Below are 19,615 nucleotides of genomic sequence, written 5' to 3'. Positions count from 1 at the left end.
GGTCTTACACTTGAAGTAGGCTTGGACCTGGGACCCTCTACTAGGGTGCTTGCATTTGCACCTGGACAACAAAATATAAGAAACCATAAGAGACTAAAAATAACTACATGCCTGCTGCAGTGGCAGCAAATATGAGAGATAACATACAAAAAGACCACAAACCAACTACCATTATGGAGGTGCTGGGAGCAAAAGCAAGGAACTGCACGTGATGCTGCATGCAAGGGGGTGGGCAGACCTCCTAAGCTACCCCTCCACCCCCACCACTCCCCACCCTCCCCCACCCTATTTGAGGAACCAGCCTGCCCTCCTCGGAAAGCAAGCAAGAGTACCTGTTACATGTTTTTGCTCTTTCATGCTACAGCACAAGTTCCAATAAAGCCTTGCCTGGAATTCTCATCTGCCCTCTTATCAATTTCTACTGATGAAAAAAGTCCAATGACCCAGGTCGGTAACACATTCATTTATTTGATAAAAATAAATGCTGAGCACTATGGAGAGTCTCAGCTTCTTGGAGCATCAAGGAGAACAGTATTGGATAACGAAGCACCATGCCTGCTCCCTCTTTCCATCAGAAGTTTTACTTTTTTCCTTTTATACCTAACTTTTAATTCGTTAAATCATCACTCAAAGTTGTAATGAGGAGAGATACAGACTTTAAACTTAGTACATTCATACAAGTGGAAGCTTGTAAATTTACTATTATCCTCATGGTGCTTTCCTTTTTGAAAATAACAAACTTAAAAGGTAAGAAGATTCTTCAACCACCACTTTTCTTAAGTTTTAAGAAAAAGTTAGATTCAACCCACCTGAAATAATTTTTAATATCAAAAGTTATTTCAGCTAGAAACTATATACTCCTTTGAGTGTAAACAATACAGTAAGAAATTTAAAGCTGTGTTCAAAGATTGTAGACATGGAGAGGTTTGGATTTAAGAGTATAAAAATGATATGTTAAGTGGGTGAAAGTAATTACAGGTTGAACTGAGGCTTGGTGTTAAGTCAAACAGTGACGGCATGCTAGGCCAGGGCTGGAGAATGTGGGCATATTTCATAGGATTGGAGCTGGAGGCGGAGACCACTCCTAGAACAAGCAGGTTGTAGAGATGTGAGCTTCTCTGAGGGTCACCATAGGAATTCAATGAGTTCCTGAACCACAGGGGAAGCTGCAGTACTTCAATGTGTAGGCACTCATAAGCGATGGCCCACGCACCATAATACAGTTAAGAACACCATATAAAATACTAGGTTGTCCAAAAAGTTCATTTGAGTTTTTCTGTAACTAACTTTTTGGTCAACACAATAAGAGTAGAAAACTTAAAACCTTTTAAGTTAATAGATAAGGCAGTAGAGAGAAGAGGAGTTAGCAGAGAAGTAAAGGATAAACCTGAAGTGATATAAAAGCTGAGAACCCCCACGCAAGCTGGCCTGATCAGTTGATAAGAGGAGTCAATTAAGAGTTCTCCTCTGAGGAGCCTTAAAAAGGAATGCATTTGAGTCAGTTCTAATGAGATGGATGAATCTAAGCCTATTACACAGAATGAAGTAAGTCAGAAAGAGAAAAACAAATATCATATACTAAAACATATATATGGAGTCTATAAAGATGGTACCGATGAACCTATGTGCAGGGCAGCAATGGAGATGCAGACATAGGGAACAGACCTGCGTACACAGTGAGGGAAGCAGAGGGTTGGACAAATGGAGAGAGCAGAAATATAAACACTAACATATGTAAAATGGATAATGAGTGGGAATTTACTGTATGACTCAAGGAGCTCAAATCGGTGCTCTGTGACAACCTGGAGGAGTGGGATAGGGTGGGAGATGAGAGGGAGGTTCAAGAGAGAAGGGATATAGATATAGATAGAGATATAGAAATATGGCTGATTCATGTTGCTATATGGCAGAAACCAACACAATATTGTAAAGCAATTACCCTTCAACTAAAAACAAAATTTTCAAAAAAGAGTTCTCCTCAGAGGAGGTAGCATCAATAGAGACATTTTTAATTACCTAAGAATGAAAGGAGAAGGCAATGGCACCCCACTCCAGTACTCTTGCCTGGAAAATCCCATGGATGGAGGAGCCTGGTAGGCTAAAGTCCATGGGGTTGCTAAGAGTCCGACACGACTGAACAACTTCACTTCAAGAATGAAAGTGAAAGTGAAAGCCGCTCAGTCATGTCTGACTCTTTGTGACTCAAAGGACTATATACTTCATGGAATTCTCTAGGCCAGAATACTGGAGTGGGTAGCCTTTCCCTTCTCCAGGGGCTCTTTCCAACCCAGGGATCGAACCCAGGTCTCCCACATTGCAGGCGGATTCTTTACCAGCTGAGCCACAAGGGAAGCCCACACATAAGAATGAAAGATGTTTAATTTCTCCTCCCTAATTTTTAAGCCACATCATTTGAGGGAGTTAACACATTCTTAGTGTGGCTCCCAGTATCTCTATAAGTACACCAGTAATTCTGAGATTCCTCTGTGATAGAACTGCAGTTATTTTCACACAAGTTGTTTGACCCCGATATGTCATGAAACAAGAACAATTTTAAACATAGGGGAAATTGAATCCAAATAAAGACAGCATACCTTTTGAACACAGTTACACATAACTGAAATGCTTTGGTGCACCATTTTCAAAATTAATAATTAATATTATAGTTTGCTGAATATTGCTAATCTAGGTTCATTCTGACCTGCCCAACATTTATTTATAAAACTATCAAACCAGGCTTCATGTGCAGTGAAACTTTACAGAAATAGACATAGATCCATTATCAGTCTTGCCTTCTTGGAACTTTGTCTAGAAGAAAAAACTATCTTCCAACTCCAGTTTTTGCCATCTCCCAGGACAAGATTTGCCTACTTCTTTTATTTTTCAGTCTATAGGGATAAACTTCCCATTTGTTCATAGAGTATCCATTCCTCCCAGGTATGTATGAAATAGCCAAAGGAAACAAATGGAAAAACTACTAGAAATAGCAAGAGCTAAGTAAGACAGCCGGTTATAGGATATACATGCAAAACCAAAATACAATTCTATGTGAACAAGCAAAAATAACCTAGAAATAATCTAGGGGAAAAGTTTCTACTTAACAATGATAAAGGTGGCAACAAATGTTATATATGTATTATGTATGTGAAAATATACACAAATATGTATAGTTGAACATGTACTCTATATCGCTGATGTAATTCCAAACAAAGTCTCAGAAACTTTAACTTGACAAATATTTTAAAGTTCATCTTAATGAATAAATGTTTATGACAACCTATTTGTTTTCAGAAGAGCAATAACAACAGGACCTTACATTACTACAACAGTAAATGAAATACAGAGCACTGGCCTGATTAAATGGACACCCCAAAGGACAAACTGAAAGTCCAGAGATTCAAGTTCATAAAAAAGATGTAATATATGAAAATAGCGACATTTTAAAATGGTAAAGAGGAAAATCAATAAAGAATAAATAGGTTTGGAACAACTGACTAAACATTTTGGGAAAATTAGATCTGTACAGTAGATCTTACACCAAATAATAATATATACATTAAAGGTATGTATGTTTTAAAATCAACCTACTATAAAAAATATAACTGAATGCTAGGAAGAAGAGATCGCTTTACAACATGATCTTAAACTCAGAAATAACTTTAATAACAGATAAGACTATATATTTTTAATTTCCATGAGCTAAATTTTAAAATATCATAAACAATGTCAAGGCAAACTGAGAAAAAATAAGCACATGAAAAACAAAGAGTTGTTATTTTTTAAGGAGACAAACAAATAAAAACAAACACCCCAACAAAAAGAAGGCAAATGACATGAGCAGATGATGCACAAAATATTATGCATAAAATGCAATCCACAGAAAAAAGAAAGCAAATGCTAATGGTGATGAATTATATGCAAATCTACAATTGCATTAATAATAAAACACCTGTAAATCAAAATAGCTGTAAGAGACCATTTTCTCCCATCAGTTTAGAAAATAAAAAATGAGTAATAGCAGCTAGATTTGGAGCAAAATTGGCACTTCACTACTGTTGGGAGCATGAATTAATATGCTTTTCTAGGGGGCAACTTGGACTCCTCAGGTGACTCAGTGGTAAAGAATCCGCCTGCAAATGCAAGAGACGTGGGTTCGATCCCTGGGTCAGGAAGCTCCTCTGGAGAAGAAAACAGCAACCCACTCCAGTATTCTTGCCTGGAAAATCCCATGAACAGAGAAGCCTGGCATGCTGCAGTCCACAAGGCCACAAAGAGCTGGACACACAATTGAGCACACAGAGGACAACTTATCAATAGCCATTAAAAGTCCTGAAAGCACTTTCATCTTAAATCCGTAAGTTTTTATAATCTTTTAAGTGCTACTTATAAAGGGTTCCTGAGGAAATAACTAGACAAGAACAAATACACAGACACACACCGAGTTCTTCTCTGCAGATGATGTAAATGTGAATAGTTTTAAATGTGTTTTACAGGGGTCCTTGCTGGTGGTCCAGTGGTTAAGAACCTGCCTTCCAAAGGAGGGGACTTGGGTTCAGTTCCTTGGTCAGAGAACTAAGATCCCACGTGTGGCAGGGCAACTAAGCCCACACACTCTAGAGCCTGTGCTCCACAACTAGAGAAGCCCCCAAGTGTGGCTGAAACTAGGAAGAGCCTCTGTGCCACAATGAAGACCCAGAGCAGCCAAAAAGAGGAAAAAAAAATTTTAACCAAAAATTAAATTTTAAAAAATATGTTTTTACAGATGCTTGGTAACATGGGAAAGATGTTCACAATACCACATAGAAAAAAGCTAATGAGAAAATATGATATCATGTGCAGTAACTTTTTAAAAGTATGTCTACATGTGTATATTCACATACAGGAAAAAAATCTGCAAAGATATACACAAATATAATTGTAGGCTTGCTTCCTGTAGAATTTCCAAAGGTTTCTATTTTTTTTTCTTACCCATAATTCCTACAGTTTTACAATGAACATACATTGCCCTTGAAAATGAGAAACCACAATACAAGTTATATTTTCTTAAAGGAAGAGAAACACAGTTGTTTAGGAAGAGGATTAATTAATTAATTTATTAGTGACCAATGTCAAGCCCAGGTAAAGAAAAGAATTACAGGCAATGACAACGATCACCAACCACGTTGGGGGCAGCAGCCAGGCCTGGCTGCTTCTGTCCCCTCAACTCAGAGCAATCAACAATCCCTGAACACAAGGAGGTCAGGGTGAGGACAGAAAAAGAAACAAAAAGGAATTCCCACCCTCAAGATGACTATAATCTCACAGCTAAAATAAGACTGGGCAGCACATACCCTAACATCATAAACAATAAACCATCAAGCTGCCCCAAAGGGCAAATTAATTTCAACTAAGATGATCGTGTCAGCTTCCCTTGTGGCTCAGCTGGTAAAGAATCTGCCTGCAATGCGGGAGACCTGGTTTCGATCCCTGGGTTGGGAAGATCCCCTGGAGAAGGGAAAGGTTACCCACTCCAGTATTCTGGCCTGGAGAATTCCATAGGACTGTATAGTCTATGGGGTTGCAAAGAGTCAGACACAACTGAGTGACTTTCACTTTCAAGATGATTGGGAACTTTTCCATAAGAAAACAGGGCCAGGGCTTCCGTGGTGGTCTAGCGATTAGGAATCCGCCTGCAAATACAGGGGACACAGGTTCGACCCCTAGTCAGGGAAGACTCCACATGCTGGGGAGCAACTAAGCCCACACACCTAGAGACCATGCTCCACAACAAGAGATGCCACCGCAATGAGAGGCAACTAGAGAGTAGCCTCCATCTGACTACAGAAAACTACAGAAAACCCACGTGCAGCAACGAAGACCCGGCCAAAAATAAATAAATCTTAAAAAAAAGAAAAGAAAACAGGGCCAGGGTAGGTTCAGGACAAAATACAGATAGGGAAATAGGCAGGAAAGAGCAGGTCAGATAGACAGGGATCAAGGAGTGCAGCCAGGGAGGATACTCTGGGAGTGGCTAAGGCATCAGGCATGGGGTGATGGTGTTTAAAAGGCAGGATCGGGACTAGATAGGACACAGGTTTAAGCAGAGAAGTTTGAATCTCCTAAGGAAAGGGGACTCTAGGACCAAGTACTTAGACTAGGAAGAGCTGAGCGTAAGCACTGCATTCTGTGTCTTCAGAAGCTGCAGAGTCTTTAAAGCCTGGGAAGGACTGAACACAGATAAGGTTCTTTTACTGGGTCAATTAGAGCCATCTGCAAAGTAATTAATGTGAGCAGCAGGAGAGAACGGCATGAGATCAACAAAAACACTAAGAAAAGGCCTTTCCACGTATGAAAACCTGCAGCTTTAACTTTCTTTCAATCATTCAATTAATGGCTGAAGACTGGATGAGAAGCAAAAAGGAAAAAAAGAAAGCAGATGAAGTTAGATAAAGAAATGATTACCACAATTTAAAGATTAATTCATTTTTACCTAAATTTTCCATATCCTTTTTATATGTATAAATGCAGTTTTTTATTTTTATAGTTTTTAAAGGTTATTTTCCATTACAGTTATCACAGAATATTGGCTATATTCTCCTGTGTTGTACTATACACTATACATCCTTGAGCCTACCTTATGCCTAATAGTTTGTACCTCCCACTCCCCTACATCTATGTTGACCCACCCTCCCCTCCCAACCGGTACCCACTAGTTTGTTCTCTGTATCTGTGAGTCTGCTTCTTTTTTGTTATATTAACTAGTTTGTTTAGATTCTACACACAAGTGATACCATGTGGTATTTGTCTTTCTCTGTCTGACTTCATTAACATAAAGCCCTCCAAGTCCATCCATGTTGCTGTGCTGTGCTTAGTCACCTCAGTCATGTCCAACTTTTTGTGACCCCATGGACTGTAGCCCGCCAGGCTCCTCTGTCCATGGGGATTCTCCAGGCAAGAATACTGGAGTGGGTTGCCATGCTCTCGTCCAGGGGATTTTCCCAACCCAGGGATCGAATGCAGGTCTCCTGCTTTGCAGGCAGATTCCTTACTGTCTGAGCCACCAGGGAAGCCCAAGAATACTGCAGTGGGTAGCTCATCCCTTCTCCAGGGGATCTTCCCCACCCAGGGATCGAATCGGGGTCTCCTGCATTGCAGGTGGATTCTTTACCAGCTGAGCTACCAGGGAAGCCCACGTTGCTGTAAATGGCAGAATTTCTTTAAATGTTTTTACTGTGAGTTACAGATATCTGTCCTAAAATTTGTTTTGCAAATTTTAGCATAAAATGCAATTTTATGCTGTTTTGGTAAAATCTCTGTAGAACAATCACAATTGTCCTTTGTGTGCTCTCTTCCTCTCTTCTTATCCTACCGAGGAGGAGCCTAACCCTTTACTTCTCTTGAGCTACTACAGTCTGAGCATGCATGGTATCTGCTGGCTGACCTGAGAATCAAGGCCTGCAAGGCCCTATAAAGGAAGAAACATTTGATGTTGTCACCCTAGATTTCTCTTACTGATCAGAAAACATTCTGTGCAATCCTGAGATCCTTCATACATAGAACACAGGACGCTTTAGAGATGATAACCATGATCCTTCCTAAATATTAATATGTTCATCAAATTGTCAAAATATAGCAATCTGTTCTGTGTTAATATCAAACCAGTACAGAAGACAAGAATACCACACAGCAAGAAGAGGTGGAAGAGGAGGGGGAAGGAAAAGGAGAACTTTTTCGTGGTTTCTTCAAGAAACTACAAAATTACTCTCATACAAAGTGGCACCCACTTTTTAAATTACCACTTGGGGGATGGGGAGAGGTGGGTGGGACGAACTAGGAGACTAGCATTGACATATATACACTGTGCTGTGCTGTCGTAGTTGCTCAGTCGAGTCCGACTCTTTGCGATCCCATGGACTGTAGCCTGCCAGGCTCCTCTATCCATGGGGAATCTCCAGGCAAAAAGAATACTGGAGTGGGCTGCCATGCCCTCCTCCAGGGAATCTCCCCAACCCAGGGACTGAACACAGGTCTCCCCCATTGCAGACCGATTCTTTACCGTCTGAGCCACCAGGGAAGCCCAAGAATACTGGAGAGGGTAGCCTATCCCTTCTCCAGGGGATCTTCCCCACCCAGGAATAGAACTGGGATCTCCTGCATTGCAGGAAGATTCTTTACCAGCTGAGCTACCAGGGAAGCCCCATATATACACTACTATGTGTAAAACAGACAGCTAGCAGGAAACTGCTATATAACATAGCAAGCTCAACTCGGAGCTCTGTGATAACTTAGAGGGGTGGAATGTGGGGTAGAATGAGGCTCAAGGAGGCGATATATGTATACATATAGCTGATTAACTTTGTTGTACAGCAGAAACTAACACAACATTGTAAAGCAGTTATACCCCAATTTTTTTAAAGTGCCAATAAATAAACAAATAAATTACCACTTGGGAAAATGATCTTCAGTGTTCTAAGCACATTTAATGGCAGTAAGGAATTATTCACTGGGCTTTTGATTCTTTAAAAAAAAAATCATGATTTTCCTAATTTCTCTAACCAAAGAGATTTTTTCATTCTTCCAAATTATGTACCATTTCAAAATAATGACAACAGACGTCTAAAAATGATAGGATTTATTGGAAAAACTACCATTACTTGGTAACTTCTTTGGAAAGGGGATTTCTTCCAACTTCTGCACTTTCTGATTCAGTGTAGTTCATTCAAGTGTCAACTGGGCCTTTTTTTACTCTGCTCCCTGTTAAACCCTTAGTTAACGGTGAATACCCGAACTATACAGGCACCCAGGAGCCATTTGTTCTTTGAACTAATGAACAAACAGGTGAATAAGAATCAGGAGATCCAACTCCTAACCTGACTCTTATTGTCTCTGAGTCTTGTAATGTCCCTAACATTGCGGAACAAGTTTTCTCCCTTACAAAAACCAAAACTGTTGGATTACAGGACCTCTAAAAAAACTTCCACATCCAAAACAGTGACTGCATGACTGCCATCATCTCCTACCTTAAAAGCACAGCTGTGCTAAGCTGGGTCTTGGGATTGTTAACACAATATCACATCTATTTGGTATCTGCTTTGTCAAGTAATCAACTTTCTGTATACTGGGATGACTTCAGGCCAACTTTTCCAGAACGGTGCTAAAAGAATAGTTCCATTCATGTTCCATATATACTACAAAGAGCTGCTTTATAATTTTTATCTAATTCTACATATTTCTTTGTACCTCCACCAAAAAAGAATACCTCAGTTTCCAAGAAGGAAAGTGATAAACTCTTTCTACAGATTAGATTAATAAAGAACAAAAAAAATTTACGTAGAAATTCAGCTATGAGCTGATGATTAAGATCTGTCAACGCTACAGTGTATTAACACCAATCTATTTAAGGGGTATAGGGCTTCCTAGGTGGCTCAGTGGTAAAGAATACACCTGCCCATGCAAGAGACACAGAAGATGAGAGATCGATCCCTAGGATGGGAAAATCCCCTAGAGCAGGAAATGGCAATACATTTCAGTATTCTTATCTGGAAAGTTCTGTGGACAGAGGAACCCAATGGGCTACAAAGAGTTGGACACAACTGAGCGACTGAGCACATTCACACGCACACATTTAAGGGGTATGTTGAAAATCAGACAACACAATTATAAACCTGTTACTTGATTACAACTAAAAATAAGTAAAAAACTTAAGTCAACTATCATTCTTTATCATAAAGATACTAAAAACCAAAGATAACAGGAAAAAGTAAGAATTTGTTTGCATAAGTAGCTTATGATAAGCAAATCTGATGACATCTGATGTCATTTTGAAAGACATGTATAAAACAGTGATTACAGCTGAGTAATTTCATCTATTTCAGTCTTATTATAACATGCAGACATACTGCATAATATCTGAATTTGTATCTTTCAAAAGCTACTCAGATCATTAGCTATTTGCACTTCTCTGAATATATGTCTTAAAATTCATTTTAAATATTGTTTAGTCAGATACTTTCTGTCAATTTTAAGAAATATAAAGTGCCAGCAATAAAATAAAATCAGTGGTAGTAGAAAAAAGCAAAACAATAAACCTATAAATCAGAGTTTTAAGACAATTGCTGCAAATGGGTTTTTTTCTCAAGCCAGGCAACTTTCACTAAATTGTCTTAAAATTTTAAGTCCAAGTAGACATTCTTAGCCACATTCACAATTAAAGTGCCTCTCAATGTTTGGAGGAAAGTGAAATCTTTATAAGATTCTAGAAGCAGCCAAATCCCAGAGAGACTGACACAGAAAAAAGGAGAAACTATTCTATTTAGGTTCTTTCAGAGAAACTATTTTTAGTTTAATCCTAAAAACAGACATTTTTAGAACACTGAAGGAAATTCTAACAATTAACAATGTGATCCATAGTGGCAAATTTACTAAGTATCAACAGCAAATTTCAGGATCATGAGTACTTAGTGTTGGAGATGATGGGGAAGAATAAAGATCCTAAGTGAACTGACTGACATCAAAGAAAGTCATGTTGTTGTTCAGTTGCTGAATCATGTCAGAGCCTTTGAGACCTCATGGACTGCAGCACACTAGATCTCCCTGTGCCCCACTATGTCCTAGAGTTTGCCCAAGTTCATGTCCATTGAATCGGTGATGTCATCCGAGCATCTCATCTGAGAGTCTCTTGGACAGCAAGGAGATCGAACCAGTCAATCCTAAAGAAAGCCATACCAAGATAGGTAATTCACTACAATGATAGAAAATGGAGTGTGCTGGGAGCCAGCTCACGAGATCCCACCCATGACAGAGTCATGAGAAAGAGGACTGATTTGAGCACGGCTTCTCAGGCCTCGGGGATTCTCGAGAGGCTGCCTCAGCGCTCACCTTAAAAATTAGATCTCTCTTTCTGACGCTTGCTATAATAGACCTCTTCTTGTCTTCTGTGACTTGGACAAAAGGCTTTTCCTGATTCTTTTCTGAAATAGATCAGTCTGAAACCTCAATCAACAAGGCCCCTGAACGGTAGCACCCTAAATAAAATTATCTGGGATATAGAGCATGCTGATCTAAATTCCTTTTGCTAACATATTGGTTTGTTTAATAAATGTACCTGTGCCTTTGGAGCTAATGTGCATGACTGTTCCTTAATAATAAAACAGCATTGAGAACCTCCACACGAAAAGCCCCTATGGGCACAAAACCCTTCGCAGGAAAAAAGGCTTGTTGGGAAATATAGGAAATGTTGCTTTGTGAAACTGTTGCTTAGTCTATATTTACTCGCTATGTTTTTACTCTTAACATATTTAGCCTATATAATAAAAGCATAATAGTTGAAGATTTATATAAATAGAAGTTTAGCTGTAATACAAATAGTGAGACAATTGTTGATTTAACTGAAGATTCTTACTTAGGGCTGACCTTCAGCTTGCTGTTCTATGACTTTATGGGACCACATTCTTTTTTGTTAAGCTCAAGGCGTAAAGTAAATCACCGAAAACAGGTTTTGCCTTGAAACTTTCTATTGATGGGTTCTTTCCTGCTGTGCCTGATACAAAAGTGTTCTGACTGATCAACCCTTATCAATAGGAGAGTCACAAGATGTTGGCAGGCCCCCAGGCCAGAAGATGATGTAAACAAAATGAACTAAGATATGCAAATGATGTCAGTAAAGGTCAACACTGTTGACCCATTAAGCTGATTTGATATGACTCTATACATTTGTTTCTATGTACCACTAAAGATATAAAAGCTGTCTTAAAAAACAATAAAGGCGGGAGACACTTGGAAACACCGAGACTCGCTGTGTCTTCTCATTCACATCGCCGACGCCGTCCATCCTGAGGGAACCCCTGGACCAGCTGGAGCAGGACTCCGGCAGGAGTGGACTACATTCATAGAAAAATCCAGAAACTAACAGTCCAGTAGAGTTAAAACTCCAGGCTCAGAGAATATTCAGGAGTTGAAATGCATATAAGAGTCCAGAGATCACACCAGCATATAAATAACACAGAAGCAAATGAGATTCTCCAAACTGCTATTCCATAGAAATGGCAGGTACCATGTTGTATCCACAGCTCTTGGTATTGTCACCTACACAGAGGAAACATCTAGTAAAGTCCTGTGGCTGATGAGTCCACAAGCAGGAAGCTCGAAGAAACAAAAGACAAGACAAGATGGTCCATCACACTTTAGCTTGAGGAATCCACAGAACTCCAGCGTCCTATAAGCAGAGCTCAGCACCCCCAGGTGGGCAAGGTGGGGCCAAAGACAGTCCATGGCAGAAGCAACAGAAAAAGTGAGACTCAGGCTACTTTTAATCTCTCTCTTATAGATAGATAAGTAAGTATCCATGAAGTCAAAAGCCAGTCCCAGGCAGTCAGCCCATGAAGAGTGGGACTACAAGGCTGAGAGAAAAATGAAGGATGAGAGCAAATGTGATTGTGAAATTATTCTAAGAGCAGTGTTCTTGACTACTGCAACAACTACCTCTAGGCAGGTAGTGACAGGACTGTGTGTGCAAGTGTGTGTGTGTGTGTAATTTCTTAATGGGTTATCCACAGCAAGCAGTAAGACATGGAAATGTGGCAAGGATCTTGAGCACCGAGAGTCAACAAGATAAAGAGAAGTTATGTGCTCTCAAAATGATAGACGAAGATAGGAAATTTCTAATTTGTCTCTATAACTTTGGACAAGGGTATGCTGCATAGCAGTCCACTGAATATTTTCATGACATATGTTTGAACCTGTTAACTCTAATTCTAATTTCAGTAAGACACCATGAATGGCTGAATCCTTTCAAGAGGGTTAATTCTCCTTACAATCCTTAACTAATTTTTCTTTTATAGAATGCAGGGAATAAACATGCATCCACATTTCATTCTCTTCTGGAAACTCTATTGTGATTATTAATTAATATTATGACTATCTTGCTTTCTGTGTATGTTAAAAAATCCAAATCTCCTACACAAGCTTTAGGATGAGCAGTTACCTGGGTGGGGGATGGGAAGGAGGAAATACTTTGGTGGAGGGACACAGAAAGCTTCTGAGATATTGTTGTTTAGTCACTCAGTTGTATCCCAACTCTTTTGCGACCCCACGGACTACAGCCCACAAGGCTCCCCTGTCCATGGAATTTCCCAGGCAAGGATACTGGAGTGAGTTGCCATTTCCTTCTCCAGGGGATCTTTCCAACATAGGGGTCAAACCCGCTTCTCCTGCACTAGCAGGCAGATTCCTTACAACCGCGTCACTAGGGAAGCCCCTCTGAGATACTAGCCATATTCTATTTCAACCCAAATGGTGGGTATTATATGAATAGCCATCTTATCATTCTTCTTTAAATTGCAAAAATATATTTCTACTTCTCTGTGTATATATTTTATCGTTTTAGCCAATTAAAGAAAAAGGAATCCAAAATATCTGTAAGTAATAGAAACAGATGAGCCCAGTTCAATTCTGACATTGAAAAATTTGAGCATGAGACAAAGTGAGCCAAAAATGGACCAAGGAAAAGGCATCTGGAATTAGAAAGCCATCACTACTAAGACCAGAGGGGAAAAAACTTTAAAGAACATGTGGGAGGTGAAAAGCACAGAGGGAACAAAAGGCAACTTTCTCCTTCTCTAAAAATAGCAGGCTTATTAGGCCACTTTTAGACACCAGTGTTCATGCAGGAGTCCATTTCTATTAAAAGAATAAAACTTAGAAAGGGAAAAGAAGTTCTTGCTGGATATCAAAGTATAGAAAAGTTCAAAAATGTAATAAAATGTAATAGACCAGACAGAATCTGAACTATAGATGACTTTATTATCAAAATACTTAACTCTCAGACTAGAGAGCTAACAGAACAGAAAATTATGGCGTGAGGCAAATAAAACCCTTCTATGCACTGATTTTCTTTGGAACCACATTCAAAAAGTGAAGAATGTGTGTGGTACAAAGTGAAGTAAACCTCCCAGAGAGCACTGCCATGGCAAATGACTGCTTTCCAAATAAAATGGCAAAAGATCCCATCCCATACCCATCACTGAAATATTTAAATTTAACTTCTTAAAAAAAAAAATCCTTCTTTTCAGTCATCAAGACTGTCATGGCTGGAAAAGATGATTCTCAGTTGTTTTAGTAACCATTTATAATCAATTTATGAATTCATAATGTCAACAAGTATCTTCCCTTTCTTGCTCCCTCATCCTCCTATCATTTAAGAGACTAATCTGTTCATAGGAAGGTGGAATTCACGGATGACAAAACCAACACTGGGTCCAACGACAAGAAAGACCCACGTCACAGCTATACAAAGGCATACTCATGTGACCCAATACAAGCCACATTTTATGCTCAACAAGACAAAGTCTTTTCCAGAGTTCCTTTTTTTCATCAAAGACAATGTATTGGATATTTAGAACATCCAATAATTCTGAAAAAGGCTATTCTAGGATTGTATTCACATGCATGCCCTGAGGGTCAAATCAGTATCTCTATTTTTATACACAATTTTTTAAATCATAGAGCCATGTAATGGCACTTAGCCTTTTTGGATGCCTAAGTATCTAAAACCAGACAATATTTTTGAGATGACTAATAAATACCCACAATAAACTGCAAGTCAATATCAGAAAGCATGAGTGAAGCAATATTATAATGAGACTTTTTTTCCTTTTTCTGTGTCTCAAGCACACTCATTTTTAGACTTCTTAACTAGAAAAGAATTTTAGTTTGCTTATCTCTTAAGAAGATATTAAACAGCGTGTATTAGAAATGAAAGATAATACTCATTTTTATCCCATAAGCTCAGATAACAAGCATATGGATATTAGTTCTCTACGGCATATTAAAAAGTGAGACATTACTTTACCAACCAAGGTCCGTCTAGTCAAAGCTATGGTTTTTCCAGTAGTCATGTACGGATGTGAGAGTTGGGCTATAAAGAAAGCTGAGTGTCAAAGAATTGATGCTTTTGAACTGTGGTGTTGGAGAAGACTCTTGAGAGTCCCTTGGACTGCAAGGAGATCCAACCAGCCAATCCTAAAGGAAATCAGTCCTGAAAACTCATTGGAAGGACTGATGCTGAAGCTGAAGCTCCAATACTTTGGCAGCCTGATGCGAAGAACTAACTCATTTGAAAAGACCCTGATGCTGGGAAAGATTGAAGGTGGGAGGAAAAACAGACAACGGAGGATGAGATGGTTGGATGGCTTCACCGACTCGATGGACATGAGTTGGAGTAAGCTCCGGGAGTTGGTGATGGACAGGGAAGCCTGGTATGCTGCAGTCCATGGGGTCACACAGAGTCGGACACGACTGAGTGACTGAACTGAACTGAGCTCTTTTATCTGGATTCGAGGCACTGCATCATTTTCTAAAGTTGCCTAAATTTTACCACAGGTGTCATAGAAACAATGATCTAAATACCCTATGTCCCAGTCATCTCCATCTCAGTGAAAGTTTCCAGTTAATAACAGACTTGTTACCAAGTCATCCATTCTACAAATTCAAGGCTACTCTGCCACTGTAAACACCTAAGAGAAATACATGATGGTCAGAGTTCTTCCAAAGACTGAAAAGGTTTCCCTCCCTCCCATTTTCTGTCTTAGACTATCATCAATTTTTTTTCATGTTTCTTACACAAACTCCACATAGATCACAACAGAAGAATAAACCATTGAAGAACAAAAATTTACTACATTTCCCTCAAGGAGAAATGGTTCTAATTTCAAGGCTACTAAAAACTATGAAGCTGAATACTTGGAAATCTGAGCCAACATACTTCTCCCCAGAATTTGAACAGGTCAGAGCACTTTTCAGAGGTGAAGTGAAGGAGATGGAGGGAGGAGGGTGAAAGTGCGAACACCTGCTCACAAACAGAGCTCCAAGGAGGCTGTGCAATGAGGTCCCCTGACTCTTTCATGGCCCTGGTGAGAGGTGTGACTCTCCGAAGGAGGGTAACAGACTGCTGAGTGTGATCAAGGCAACAAACCCCAAAGAAGCTGGGGGGCCCTCAGGGCCATTCCTCCCTTCCTGTTACCGCTGTCCCTCCCCTCCACACCATGCTCAGCAAACAGCTAGCCCCACGCAGGGAGTCATCATAACTAAAAAGAACAAAGAACTTGGTCAGAGGTACTGAGGAAGAAAAGAGAGAAGTATCAGGGGAAGAAGCCAGGGGAGATGAAGAATATACATCACAAGGAAACTGGAAATGTTAAAGCAAATATCTCTCTATGACCTCAAAGAAGTTACAGAAATGACCTCTTTTTTCAAAAAAAGAACTGGATAAAAGAACAGAATCAATGAAAAAGAAGCTGGCAAGGATCAGGAGAAAAGGACTAAATAGAAAATAAATATTACAAGGATGCAAATCAAGTTGGAAACAAAAAAAAAAAAGAAAAAACAATGAAAACACATTCAAGAATCAATGATAAAATTATACAGCAATAACAGATGCAGAAAATAGCATAAGTACATTGTTGATATTTCCAAAGAAAAGAATAAAACACATGGAAGAAAAAAAGGCAAAAATAGAATATGTTTCCTAAAATCAAAGAAAAACTTGAATTTGCAGCTCAAAGAGCCAAGTCACGTTCCTGGAAAATTTTATAAAACACTATTGACACTAAAGAGTGATATTAATTCTGGGAAAGTTCAATTAATTCCAGTCAAGCAAAATACAAATACCTAGGAAGAATGGAGAAACCATCGTAAAGAACACATGGTGGATGCCGAATCCTTTAAGAACAAATACTTACTGTGAAAATTGTGGCTACTGAACAAAATGCAAACATGATAAGCCTCAACAACATAAAAAGAGTATTATAACTAGCAACAGAAAAAGTGTGTGTTAATTTTAATTTCATTCAAATACACAATCTAAGTGAAACAAGTTTTCTTCTCATGACTCAGAACAATGTTCTTCACATTAGTAGAACTTTTTTTAAAAGTAACATCTCTTGCCATGAAGAACTTTTTTATTGTTATTGGGGTATAGTCAGTTAACAAACAGTGTCATGATAGTTTCAGGTGAACAGTGAAGGGACTCAGCCATACATATACATGTATCAATTCTTCCCCAAACTACCCCCCATCCAGACTGCCACATAACATTGAGCAGAGTTCCATGTACTGCACAGTAGCTCCTTGGTGGTGGTCTATTTTAAATACAGCAGTGGGAACATGTCCATTCCAAACTCCCTATCCCTTCCCCCCATCCTTTCCCCTTGTTTTCTTTTCTTTTGTTAAATGTAATATTCATTAAATTTGCATTTCATTAAATGTAATCATTTATATTTACAATATTACTATAAAATAACCCTATTTTTGAAAATTATCTACCACACCTATCTGTATGCATAGAGAGTTCACTAAAAATCTATACAAATAATAATAATGGTTATTTCTGAATGGTAATTTTTAACTTTTCCTCTGCACTTATTTTGTACTGACTTTAAATTTTATAAAGAGACATATCTGGAGAAGGAAATGGCAACCCACTCCAGTATTCTTGCCTGGGAAATCCCATGGACAGAGGAGTCTGGCGGGCTACAGTCCATGGGGTCACAAAGAAGTCGGACACAACTGAGCAACTGAACAGTTATGAGGATGTAGTTTTGATGTAGTTACAGTTTTGATGTAGAGTTAGTTGTAAAAATAAAGGTTAACTTGAATAAGAAAAAAAGAGAGACATATCATTTTATAAAAACAATAAAATATTTCCATCAGAAAATTGTTTTTGATTTAACAGCTAGTCATCTATGCATTCATTGGAAGGACTGATGCTGAAGCTGAAACTCCAATACTTTGGCCACCTGATGCGAAGACCCTGATGGTGGGAAAGTTTGAAGGCAGGAGGAGAAGGGGATGACAGAGGGTGAGATGGTTGGATGGCATCACTGACACAATGGACATGCGTTCGAGCAAACCTCAGGAGATGGTGAAGGACAGGGAAGCCTAGTGTGCTGCTTTCCATGGGGTTGCAAAGAGTCAGACACAACTGAGCAACTGAACAACAACAACAACAACTTCTATGTCTCCAACTTCCCTGGTGGCTCAGTGGTAAAGAACCTGCCTGCTAATGCAGAAGATGTGGGTTTGATCTCGAGTTGGGAAGATCCCCTGGAGAAGGAAATGGCAACCCACTCCAGTATTCTTGCCTGGGAAATCCCATCAACAAAGGAGCCTGACAAGCTACAGTCCATGGGGTCCTTTGTCCACGGAGTTGCAAAAGAGTTGAACACAACTTAGTGAATAAAACAACAACTTCTATGTCTCAAAAGTACAAAGATTTCTGACAATGAAATGGAAACTAATTAAAACATTCACCATTAGCTGCTTCTTATAAGGTTACTCAACTAGAGCTAGATATCCTGGAGTCTGAAGTCAAGTGGGCCTTAGGAAGCATTACTACGAACAAAGCTAGTGGAGGTGATGGAACTCCAGCTGAGCTATTTAAAATCCTAAATGATGACACTTTTAAAGTGCTGCACTCAGTATGTCAGCAAATTTGGAAAACTCAGCAGTGGCCACAAGACTAGAAAAGGTCAGTTTTCATTCCAATCCCAAAGAAGGGCAATGCCAAAGTGTGTTCCAACTACCAGACAATTATGCTCATTTCACAGGCTAGCAAGGTTATACTCAAAATCCTTCAAGCTAGGCTTTAGCAGTACGTGAACCGAGAACTACCATATGTATAAGCTGTTTCAAAGAGGTAGAGGAACCAGAGGTCAAATTGCCAGCATTAACTGGATCATGGAGAAAGCAAGGGAATTTCAGAAGAACATTTACTTCTATTTCATTGACTACACTAAAGTCTTTGATTGTGTGGATCACAACAATCAAATTGGAAAATTCTTAAAGAGATGACAGTAGCAGATCACCTTACCAGTCTCCTGAGTAACCTGTATGCAGATCAAGAAGCAACAGTTAGAATCTTACATGGAACAACTGACTTGGTTCCAAATTAGGAAAGGAGTATGACAAGGTTGTATATTGTCACCTTGTTTATTTAACTTATATGCAGAGTACATCAAGAAAAATGTCGGGCTGCATGAATCACAAGCTAGAATCAATATTGCTGGGAGAAATATCAACAACCTCACATACACAGATGACACCATTCTAATGGCAGAAATGAAGAGGAACTAAAGAGCCTCCTGATGAAGGTAAAAGAAGAGACTGAAAAAGCTGGCTTGAAACTCAACATACAAAAACTAAGATCATGGCATCTTGTCCGATCACTTTGTGGCAAATAGAAGGAGAAAAAGTGGAATCAGTGTCAGATTTTATCTTCTTGGGCTCCAAAATACTGCAGACACTGACCATAGCCATGAAATTAAAAGATGCTTGTTCCCTGGAAGGAAAGCTATGACAAACCTAGAAAGCATATTAAAAAAGCAGAAACATCACTTTGCCAACAAAGGTCTGTATAGTCAAAGCTATGATTTTTCCTGTACTCATATACTGATATGAGAGTTGGACCATAAGGAAAACTGAGCACTGAAGAATTGATGCTTTTGAACTGTGGTGCTTGAGAGGACTCTTGACAGTGCCTTGGATTGCAAGGAGATCAAACCAGTCAATCCTAAAGGAAATCAATCCTGTATATGTATTGGAATATTTATTCAGCTGTTGCTGAAGCTCCAATACTTTGGCC

At 39.2% G+C, this 19,615-nt stretch overlaps 1 protein-coding gene across 7 annotated transcripts in view; it reads right to left on the bottom strand.

The window, feature by feature from the left end:
- Window positions 1-19,615, bottom strand: part of ADAM23 (ADAM metallopeptidase domain 23) — a 206,878-nt gene that overhangs the window by 111,906 nt on the left and 75,357 nt on the right. The window contains exon 1 of one of the 7 annotated variants that reach the window (XM_081577947.1): window positions 2,017-2,150. The exons of the other annotated variants lie outside the window; for them this stretch is intronic. Coding sequence (XP_081434073.1) covers window positions 2,017-2,078 — 62 coding nt within the window. The 5' untranslated portion in view covers window positions 2,079-2,150. Of the gene's footprint in view, window positions 1-2,016; window positions 2,151-19,615 lie in introns of those variants that run through there. 7 annotated transcript variants of the gene reach the window in all.

This window comes from Giraffa tippelskirchi, chromosome 3, assembly GCF_054371585.1.
Source record: "Giraffa tippelskirchi isolate mGirTip1 chromosome 3, T2T-mGirTip1v1.2.pri, whole genome shotgun sequence".
Lineage (NCBI taxonomy): Eukaryota > Metazoa > Chordata > Mammalia > Artiodactyla > Giraffidae > Giraffa > Giraffa tippelskirchi.
Note: the sequence above shows the minus strand (reverse complement) of the source record. Positions and strands in the feature narration are given on the sequence as shown.